Source organism: Spea bombifrons, chromosome 4 (genome assembly GCF_027358695.1).
Source record: "Spea bombifrons isolate aSpeBom1 chromosome 4, aSpeBom1.2.pri, whole genome shotgun sequence".
NCBI classification, from domain to species: domain Eukaryota; kingdom Metazoa; phylum Chordata; class Amphibia; order Anura; family Pelobatidae; genus Spea; species Spea bombifrons.
In genome coordinates this window covers 99778911-99790799 of record NC_071090.1, presented here as the reverse complement: position 1 = coordinate 99790799, position 11889 = coordinate 99778911, and the positions used below count along the sequence as shown (strand labels likewise).

General features: G+C 40.7%; 1 protein-coding gene across 1 annotated transcript; it reads left to right on the top strand.

Moving 5' to 3' along the window:
- Nucleotides 1-4821: 4821 nt before the first annotated feature.
- Nucleotides 4822-6965, top strand: NKX3-1 (NK3 homeobox 1). The gene is made up of 2 exons (XM_053465326.1): nucleotides 4822-5062; nucleotides 6202-6965. The coding sequence occupies exons 1-2, from the start codon at nucleotides 4822-4824 to the stop codon at nucleotides 6624-6626; spliced, it is 666 nt and encodes a 221-aa protein (XP_053321301.1). The 3' UTR covers nucleotides 6627-6965.
- Nucleotides 6966-11889: the final 4924 nt, after the last annotated feature.

The window sequence follows — 11889 nt, the reverse complement described above, 5'->3', positions numbered from 1 at the left end:
TAGGAAGGCCCTCGAAATGGTGGTCTTGGGGGCTCCAATATCTTCATGCCTGAGGATCTTTTGAATTAACTGACCCTGTGACTTTGTAATGGTGGCAACCAAATGGTTCTAATAACGGCCCTTATACTAAATATATACTAAATAAAGTCAACTTTGCTCATGAGTGATACACCAGCACTGGCGTGTTATCAGAGTAGGCGAATTGAAGTATAGGAATAGGAGAAAATGTGTTTCTGTGTTACGTTGTATAAAGAACTACTTTATACTTCTGAATATATTACTCAGTTACATAAACAGCTATCAATAGGTTACATAAAAAGTTTGGAAATCCGTGCCCAATACCCATGCATCCAACCCCATCCCCTAAAACGAAGGTGCCATTCAAAATATTTGGAGGTACCTTATTGTATTATTTTTTTATTGTTGTATTTAGGAGATTAGATTGTAAGTTCTTTGAGCAGAGCCCTCCTCGCCTGCTGTCCTGAAATAGTTATGTTATATACTACGTTTTATGTCCTGTCTACCCATTGTACAGCTCAACGGAATATGATGGCGCTATATAAAACAATAAGTAATATATAGATACATATAGGACATATAGACGGATTACAGGTATATGTTTTAGTGGTTAAGGTCAAGTCTTCACAGAGACAGGTTCTTCAAACCTTATGAGTGGCCAAATTGCACATGTTGCTCACCCCTCTGGGGGCGAATGGGTTAAATTATGGAGAAGTGCCCCACCGGAGCTTTGTATTCTTGGTGCCAGGCGTATTACTTCTTTCCAGACATACTGGATCCATTGTTCCTGTTTATAACACGCACAATGTATATGCATGATATTTATGTATACGTATCGTATGTATATAATTATTTTGCACTAATCCAGAAAAATCCCTAAAGTGGAAATAGATTTATTTGTAAGAGGAAGCAATAAGAATAGCAGAGTCAGCAACCAAAACATAATTTACTGGGGGGGATTATGCCCAGGAAGCCGCTCTGACCAGTGGCTCGTAGTCTAGGAGTATGGAAGTACCAACAGACGATAGACAGTAATTATTATCTGCAGTCTAATTACGCTTTGTCGCCTTTGGCTAATGATAGCTGCCACGGAGGAAACGTTTCACTCTAAAACAGAACACTGCATCAACACGTAAAGCCTCAATCAGCCCTTGGTCTTGTCTTAGATTCGGGATAGCCATACGCCTCTTATCTTATGCGTGTGGAAAATTCCCTCGCTGTATTAGTATCTACCACTTCTGCTGAGAGGCTGTGAAATGTATCTACCACCATCTCAGTAAAGAAAAACTTCCCCGCATTACACCTAAGCTTCTGACCCTCTAGTTGTAGGTCGTTCAAAGCCAGCTCAGTCGTCGTGCATGAGAAGCGCACTGACGTTGGTTCTTTATAATGCACGGAAGGCTGATAAGTTAGTAACTCCTAAATTAATTCAATCCTTTACTAGCTTGCAATGCAGGACTGGGATTGTGCAATGTAAGGGTAAGGCTTAATGCACCCTCTTGGCACACATGGGGTTAACCCACAAGACATGAGCTCGGCGTCCCCCGACACCTCTGTTATTGGAAACATCTAGTATTTCTTTGTAAAACAACTGAAATAGACCTTAAGGAAACAACCATTTGCTTTTTCTCCCAGCAGACACTACAGGATGTCACTAATGACACACAGACTGATGTCACACGATGGCGATAGTAAATAAGGGTAACGGGTATCACTGCTGAGTCACCACAATCATAGGTCAGATGGGACTCGTTTGGATACTCACAGGGGGCACGTAACCCATAGGACCAGCTATGCCAAAAGAAGGGGTGTCTAGAATTTCACTGCCGGCTCTGGAATCGCGGTGAATGCGGCATCCAGTTTATGGGACTGTTTATGGTGGATGAACTTAAAATCCTCCAAATAGGTAGGAAGACAAAATGAAGGGGAACAAATTAGGCAAATATGGTGATCCAACTATAAAACTATACATAAAACGATCAATTGCCCGTATTAGACACAATTGGTGGGGAGTTGGCATTGTGAAACATGTCCACATCTCCTTAGAAAGATATCCAGGTCAGGGCTGGACTGGCGGTGACCAAGCGGTCCTGGAGCTTTAAGGCCGGTTGCCACATGATGCTGTAAGTGTGGGGGCGACGGCTGAATACGTTATGTTGAGCGGCAGATCGGGTGAGTATGAGTGCCGATGGTCTGCGGCTCCTGGGAATCTGGCCCATGTGCCAAGATAGCCAGTCCAGTCCTGGGTTGTCTCTATTGGGTATGAATGTCAGTATTGGGCTAATTTGAATTACAGGGTCAGATGAGACACATATCCAGAGAAGCGATCTGCCGGATTTAGAAGTTTCAAAAACTAAAATTCACGTTTCAGTTTTAACCCTGTAACATCCCAAAAAATTTGACAGATCTGTGCATGCAGGGCATTGCTCTACGCAGAGGATGCTGCTGAAGACAAATCAAGAACCTTTTTGTGTTGCGAAACCGCGAAGTGGATGAGAAAAATACATTTATTTTTAACACCAATTTTAGAAGATATTGGTATGGAATCAGATGCAAAAATGCGGGTGGGTGGGGGTTAAAATGAAATATGGGATCTCTCGCTGCCTCAGTAAAGAGATCGGCCAAAATTCAATGTTTGAAAACTGAAATGCGCATGTTGACCCCGCAGTGTCTGAAATAATACCCTGCATGTGGGGCATAGCTATACTACAGGGTGTTCCTGAATTATTATTATTATTAATATCTTTTATTTATATAGCGCCAACAATCTACTCAGCACTTAATACAATATACAAAGCAAGAACCTTTTCTCTTCTTTTACTTATCCACATGGTGAAACTGCGAAGTGGATGTGAAAAACACATTTCTTTTTTAACACTGACTTTGGAAGGCGCTGGGGTGGAATCAGAAGCATAAAATATGCCAATTTGCCCCAAGTCAGGTTCTCTGTGTTGTCTACTTTTCAAAAATACCTCATCTATGGAGTTAAATTGAAATATGGAACTTCTGCCGTCCCTGAAATTAGACATGGAGCCAGCAAAATGATCTTCAACGTTCTAAGTTTAAAAACTGAAACGCGCATGTTCAGAGGGGTAACCCCCAAAACATCCAAATAATACACCCCTGATATACCCCATATAGTGCTCAGGGGGTGCAAACCCCAATCTATTTGACTTGTTCATTGTGATTATTGGGCTCTAGAATCCATGAAGAGATCACAGTAGCTGTAGGAATAGGAGGAGAGGTGGCTGACTGCTACCAAATTAAGGGATTTCAGTCATTTATAGTCTTAATATTAGCTCTATACTTAGGCTTTTGGGTGATAAATGGCTAGGAGGAACATTAGCCAAAATATCAGTCTTAAAGAGCATTCATCAGGTGTAGGAATCTTCTGGTGCCCCACATACTTACTGAGCGTGATGGGAGTTGTAGCTCTCTCCAGATGGAGCAGAGCATGTTAGACATTAGTGGAAACACTAAGGGTGATGCCCACCTCACCTGGCACAACCACAAGCCCCCTGGATCAAGGGGCATATTTCTGCCCTTTATCACATGCTAGAAAAGTGCCCCTTTGGTTCTGATTGGTACCGGTTGGTATTAAGATTATAGGAGGACACTAAAACAAATCAGATAAGCAGAGTGTAAATGCATATGAGGATTGGTATAGAAGGGCCTGAGGGCTAATTACTCTGCTAAAGACAATGATTATTGCTGAGGAGTAAACAGTGTTAACAGTGTTATCGTCAATGGATACAATTATCTTCTTAGAACCCAGTGGAACGATGCATGCTGGATTATGAGTTTCACGCAGGGATGGGCATGGTGGAAGCTGTGGTCAAAGTGACCGAAAATAGTGGTTTGGTAACAATAAATATTAATATATATTTTTTTTTTAAAAAAAACTATAATTAAATAGACATATTCGATACAGAGAGAGGGAAGAAAGAAAGAAAGAAAGAAAGAAAGAAAGAAAGAAAGAAAGAAAGAAAGAAAGAAAGAAAGAAAGAAAAAGAAAGAAAGAAAGAAAGAAAGAAAGAAAGAAAGAAAGAAAGAAAGAAAGAAAGAAAGAAAGAAAGAAAGAAAGAAAGATAATAGTGGTTTGGTAACAATAAATATTAATATATTTATTTTTTTTAAAAAAACTATAATTAAATAGACATATTCGATACAGAGAGAGGGAAGAAAGAAAGAAAGAAAGAAAGAAAGAAAGAAAGAAAGAAAGAAAGAAAGAAAGAAAGAAAGAAAAAGAAGGGAAAGAGAAAGTAAAAGAGAAAAAAGAAAGAAAGAAAGAAAATAAAAGAAAATATAGATGATATATATTTGAAATAACATAAAACATACTGAAATATTATATTTTGCACATATAGTGTATCTATATTCTGTGTGTGAATGGCTGATGTGTACACAATACCTTTGCCAGGTCTGGCAGTATCCTGGGAGAGGAGATGTGAGATTTTAGTGCATTCTTATTATCTGATTGCTTCTCTACCTGAGTGGGAAAGTAAGTGGGGTGGACAGGGGTGTGAAAGCAGCCAATCAGCAGGAGGCCTGTGAAAAGGGGTGGGTGAGCAACCAATCAGCACAGAGCAAGCTGGGAAACTGAGAGATATATGTAGGGTGGATAGCGTAGGTGGAAAGGAGGAATAAAGTGTGAAGAGGATTTTCGTGGGATACATCCATTGCTAAGAGGACTTTATTTGAGAGCTGTACACTGTATACTTCTTGGCAAGTGGTTGCCCGCGTTGCTAAGCATTCTCCTGCTACCACTTGCTGGTATCCAGTAGGTGATAAATTCCACTTTGAATGCCAAAGGAAGGCACAGAAGAAGACATGTCCCTCTCCACCAAGCCCCTAAAATCCTTCCTCATCCAGGACATACTGTCAGATTTGGGATGCAAGAGTAAAGGCAGGGATTTGGTGGTCCAAATGGGCAACCAGGACACTGCTTCATCCCAAGAAAAAATGAAGGAGGAACTTGAGTCCCAGAAGATGACCAGTTCCAGAGGAGAGAGATCAGACCCCAACCTCCTGGAGATCAAACACAGCTTCCACAGAGGTGAGTGGATATATATGACATGCAATAGTTTAATAATTTAAGATTGAAACTGATCCAGTATCTTTGGGTACTCCTTTAATGTATTGTGTGGGGTAGAGTTTTGATGATCCTACACACTGTGTCTTCTCTGGTGGTCTGATGTTAGTGGACAGGAGACGTGTTAATTGTAAAGTCATGTACCATGACTCACTAGCTTCATTTCACTTTTACAAACATTAAATCACAGGTGGGCTTATAACATCCCCAAATGTGACCCACTTTATCCTTCATGCTCCACTCCACCATATCAATAAGAATTTCTTTAGCACAATAGCTATCATTTTAAATTAACCCTTACAGCTGTGTGGCGCCACAATATTTTGACAATGATAGATCTACTGTTGTTCACATATGGTCAACTACCCCCCCCCCTCCCCATTTATCTCTCTTCTCTATTACTCCAGTGAGTGTTTTTATAGGTTTAATGAACCTGAACCGAGCAGAGGGGTCAATGCTAACTTCTCTCCCCCTCTCAGCAGTAACCAGTCCCATTATCCAACCATACGCTTATATACACAAACTTACTAGGTCTATGGTCCCATAGAGACACTAAACACAGGGGTGGGCCATTAGCACAAACAGAGCGATGTATAATAGGGGTTATGCTGTCTGTTCTGGATTAGGAATACATGGCCACCAGTACAGTATTGATGGAAAATGTCTTGGGGGGGGAAATGCATCCATAATACCATATATGTATGCGTGTGTAGAATGTTCTCTGTAGATTATTAACATGTTTTATAGAATGTTCTTTACATGCTATCCCTGACACATCAAATGGTAATAGACAACATTTGGTATTCCAAAAGATGGTATACCGTGTCTCCAATTAATTAGCTGGTTGAGGGTCCTAAGAGTAGTAGTCCACAGCTACTGGCTGGCTATAGGTTGTGTGACCTCTAGAAGTGTTGTTTAATTATACAGTAGCTGCAGACATTGATGTATCACCTACAACAAGGCAATGTGTCAAACTCTGTGGTTGGTGATGAGCCATTTGTTCTGCAGGAGATCAGGAGTTGAGGAGACCTCCATGTTCTTAGTTTCAAGCTTGAAATAACACTGCTAATGTTTTATTCCCCCCCCCCCAGGAGAAGAACATCTGGAAACAGAACAGCAGGTCCTGGAAACATCTCCACAAGTCCCTGCTGATGGGGAAAGTCCAACAAAACTCCAACAGAAAAGGTCCAGAGCTGCTTTCTCCCACTCCCAGGTCATAGAGCTGGAGAGAAAATTCTCCAACCAAAAGTATTTGTCAGCTCCAGAGAGAGCCCAGTTGGCAAAGAGCTTGAAACTTACCGAGACTCAAGTGAAGATCTGGTTTCAGAACAGAAGGTACAAAACTAAGAGGAAACAACTGGCTTCAGATGGGGAGGACATGGAGAAGACACCTCCACTCCCTGTGCTCTGCAGGGATGTAGACATGAGCAGAGCCTCTCTGCTCAACCTCTACCAGAACTACCACTACTACCCCTACCTGTACTACCTGGCAGGGTGGCATTCGCCCCTCTGGTAAACCTACCAAGCTGTGGGACTGTGAGATTATAATATATGTATATAAATATATTTTTCTAATATGTAATAATTTTGAGAAATATGTAAAAACCAGGGAATACAGGTTGGACATTTTATCAGGTTTGTCGGTAGCTGGTAGCTGGGTGCTTCTTTCACCAGTGGCTGTTTTTGGCAAATAAAAGGGAAAGAAATATATATATTTATTATTTTAGCAGGTTCCAGGAAGAGTTAAACAGTCTGGGTTAATCCAAGTGTTTTACTGAGGATGATGGGAGTTGGTGAACAATAATAGTGACAAGTGGGTGGAAAATGTTGGTGATCAGAGTATGTGTGATGTCATAGCCATCTCCATGAGGCACCCAATAAATGTATAATTAATAAATTGATAAGGATCAATGTCTGCCTGGATCAATCAATAAATGGCAGCTTCAGCTCCAAAATCCTCAGGTGTAGAATAGCAAGTTCTGGGATAGGGGAAAGGTTACAAGTAGATATAATGAGGGGATGGAGCTTAAATGAATGGTTGTGGGAAGTTGCTTTTGTTAATATTGTATAATTAAGTTAATGACTCTCTCAGGGAGGGAGGGGCAGCCTAATTCAGGTGTCGTTTTTTAACCCTTTGATTTCTGGGATTAGTGATTGTCTCTGTCTCCTTAAAACAAGTGCACTTACAAATCCGATCTACCCAGTGGGGAGATGATCACAGCTGATCTGATACAATGGTTCACAATAGATCACTTACTAATAGATATTCCTGAATTACAGCAAATTGACTGAATCTCACTGTTTTACCCCTGTAACACCTTCCTTTGCCTCCTCTATTGTGGTAAAAGGGCTGTTATCCAGACGCAGCATATTATCTGTTCATCATTTCCAGACAGGCAAAGTTACATTGCTGCTCAATCAGCAGCCTGATGGGAGTTGTAGTCCAGATCAAACTACTTACTCCATCTCCCACGGTAATATAATGATGGATCAATCAGTTGAAACGTCCCATAGGTGTCCAAGGTCATAATTCCAAATTTCGATCTTTGCCCCAAACTTGCTCTTTATAAAGATGACCCAAACTGCCTTATTGTATAAATTTGTATATTTTATAAATAGCCTCTTGGCAAACCAAAAGGTTAATGATTTAAACGGTACATTTATCAATGCCAAATCTACATGATCGTCGGTTAATCTGTCTTAATATTTGTAGAACGTTTGAATAAAGATGATCTGTGATACACATGGAATAGTCTGATGGTCTCATTTGCATTGATGGCTGGATGAACTCAAATCAATCAACCGTAAATATAGTTTAGGAGGGAAAAACAAAGGGATTTACCATAATCTATGTAGTATTCGCACCCTTATAGCATTTACAAATGTCTCTGAAATAAAGATACACTTTGTTGCAAAGCAAGTGGGTGGATTCGTGAAATAATTAAAGAAAATCTGAAACGTTTTATCGATGTCACTGCCATCTCCACTGGGATGCTATTCAGCGTCCCACTACTCCTTTACAGTGGTCTTTCTCACATATTCCCACGCTCCCCACACATTCTCCGACTTCAATAACTGTATATATCTGCCCTTTCGCTGTATAACTGCCCCATCAACCTGCCGATCAATCAAACAGCGCTCTGTATGGGCTATATGTATAAACAGAGGGGGGGTCATGCAGGACATTGTGTGGGGCAGGGGCAGCCAGGAGCTGGGGGGCATCTTTATGATCCATCACATGTAGGATCTTCAAGATAAGGAGACAGAGATGAGAAGACCTGGACCTGTCATCTTATCTGAGGCTAGGATGCGCTCTGGATGGGGGTCTGGCAGGAGGTGGGGGTCTGGCAGGAGGTGGGGGTCTCTGCGGAACAGACACATTCTCAGATAACGAAAAAATGCTGTAAAAATTGTAATAAGATTAGGCATTTAACCCTATTGAGGCAGCAAGTTCTACTGGTAACAGCCATAGAATACCTAGCTAGTATTAGTTAGTCGGATAAGCATATCTTCAGTTTGTGTGTAACTCCTATCAGGCACAGCCAGCCAAGATAAATACCTAAAGATGCATGGTTACGTTTTTTGGATAGGAAATATACGGATGAAGAATAGGAATGCCACAGAATAAGAATGCAAAACACACATTAGTTACACATGACCAACGTTTCGGCTCCAAATATTTTGGGTCCTCCTCGGAAAATAACATGAATGCCAATAAACAAGCCTCCTTCAGGACTTTTGTGCTTCTGTATTTGATACACCCTGCCATGATTAATGTATGTTAATTTAATTAAACTGCAAAAAAAAAATAGTTCAATTAAGACTGTGCATTTATACAGAATCTTAGATGTGATCATTTAATAAACTTTTTTTTAATAAAGTTTTTTTGCATATAGTACATTATTATTATTATTATTATTATTGTATATGTATTTCATAGTTTGGGAAGCATAATTATGCAATGAGCTATCTACCTCACAGAAAGGGAAGTAGATACCTGGAAACACTTACCAGTAGAAGTACTAAATATTGGCAAGGTAAAGAAATGCAGGAATGGTTGGGGTGTAAATATGATAAAGCCATGCTGAAGAATGAATATTGATTTATGGTATCATGTATTTACAGCATATGGGCTAACTTTATGACTACTTTTTCCATCCCATATGCCTGATGTTGTAGGACACCTGTTTTAGTTGAAACCTTTCTTTATTCATAGACTGGCCAGCTGGTCCTTATCAGCCTTGTCAATCTGTGATTCCATGAGCACCGGTACTGAAGCAGTTAAAAGCATGTTTCGCCCATTAAAACCCATTACTCAGAGCCACACTAGGATCGTACTTTTAATTTACTTTGCTAAATAAAGATGCTTTGCAGTCTATACAACTAACTTTAATTTTTAGGGTTGCTGGTTATTTAGACAAGTTGTCAAGAGGAGCAGAGGGTAATTGCCCCTTTAGCTGCTCTGACAAACATTTAGGGCTACTGTTTGAAACTATGTTCTACCTGTAATTCCACATGTACCCACTGGGGGGGCTAGCATAACAATGATTTTATGCAGCATTTATGCCTTGACTGGATTCCTTTTGTGTGCCTTTTAATTATTTGCTGTCTGGCAGATACATTTTGGGCTGATTTATTACTGGACTTGCATCAGGCTGAATTCTGCCAGCCTTCCCCTAACCAATTTAGAAATGCCTTGTATTCCAAAGCTTCACATTCCAGAACCTGTTCCCTGTGCACATGGCATAAACAAGAAAGGGAAAAAGGAATTTGTCTCCCACCCCTCATATTTATTCACATAGTGGCAAAGCCCATATAGTAGTATTTGAAGCCACAGGGCAAGGGAGAAAGGTTGAAATGAAACAAAAAAAATAGCCAAATAGGTGAAATGAAGGATGGTATAAATGGTCAAAGTGATGCATCGTTAAGACTGTGTAAAGAATGTTTGTACATGAATAAGCTACAGAGTGTAATGCAACAGAAAAAATCCCCACTGAACCTGAACAAGCAGACCCATAAGAAGCTCCAGCAGTCAATGGGTTAAGGGGACATATGTTTTGATTCCCCAGAATGTATACTGTGTGTTTACACTAAGCCTGGACTCCCTACAGCAGCCTGATCCAAGACAGATGATGATCTCCCTATGGGAAAGGGTCTTATCACACTACACAAAGCCAGGGGCACCAGAGGTTAATTCCCTTACCAGCTCTCCTGCCTGGGATACAGGGAATTGTTTAACAAGGTGTTAGTAGTACAACCGCAGATAGAGCGGAGATAAGGAGCCATGCTACCGATCCCATTAAACTTCACCGTTATGGCTTAAAAGGGACCATCATGGCAATATTTATTTTATTTTATAACAAATTGTGATTAAAAAAAAGTTGTCCAACCATTCCTGAAGATAAGTCACATAAGAAGCATTAAGAAAAGCTGCTAGGTGCCTCCAATCCCATTGATTCATTGTATTTTCCTGCATCATTATTGAAAGCAGCCACAAACAGGTACTACAAAGGGCCAAAACACTGGCTTAGTAATTATTTTTCTTCTTCTCACATTGACGAAAGTGTGCACAGTTTATTTTTTGTATTACTTTGTATTTGTTCTTCTATTGATCAGATTGATCAATCATTTAATCTGTTGCACCTTAACCCCAAAAACTTTTTTTCTATTAATTCCTTGAACGTATGATGATTTTCCCAACGTTCTGTGACATCCAGAGGCTACCCATATGATGGCAAATCCAGGGGTTAGCAGTCCCTGTCCTGCTTTACTGCTCTTTCCCCTCTCTATGGCACTGTTCAGTTTTGGTTATCCCTATTCTGTGTCCTATTGGTGAATATGTAGTGACAGTGTTAATGTGTAAGTGCCTGAGAGAGGAGGAGAAAGGAAGCATTCTCAACTTTATTACAATCCCTGGTTTGAATGAAGAGCTGTAGATTTTTTCCTAGAGCGTGTTTCCTGTATGTTTTTCTGTCTCAGTATTAAGGGGTATCACCAGCGTGTACTTAGGTGAGAAGCGACCCTAGGCCTGATGCAGGGAAATAAATGGGACGGTGACAAGGGATGTCTCTGACTTCTCCGGCCAGCTCATTGATGCACTGGGGTAGATGATCAGTAATTATTACTGCCCCCCTTGGACTGGGTGCCACAGATAGTGGTGATGGAACATTACAGAAAGAGCAATTTGATGCCTCTAGCTATCGTCTCATTTTCAGTGATTTTCAGGGATTCTGATTGGGCTTAATTCTGAGGACCCCCTTAAAGGTCCTGGGCACCACTGCCTGACAGTCACTGCTATCTAGACCTGTGATCATGGTTTCTGACATATCTGCCCACTTTTTAGGGTCATCCGCTAATGGGTTTATCACCTGTCACCTGTGTTGGAAACAAGCATGTGCGCCAAACTCTCCGGAGTACCCGAAAGAGAACCAGGAGCTTCACCAAGCGCACAATATTTGAAAAACAGAACAAAACCGGGGGGTCCCTAAGACTCTCTTCTAGAATAATCATTTATTCTCTATGCAAAATGAAATCCATTAATTGAATTAAGGATTTAGGAAACGCACACAAAGAGCATGTGCTAATAGCAGGTACCAAAGGCTGGCACTACTCTCGCTCCCCTGCCAAACCACTGCCTGCTGGCAGTTTACCTCTATTTGAAAAGCAATAGAGAAGAAAGGTCAGAATTTACATAGACCTCTGCAGACTAATCCTGACATATTATTGTAGGCAATGCCTGCTGACAGCTATGGCAGAACAAGACTGACACCAGGGTGTGG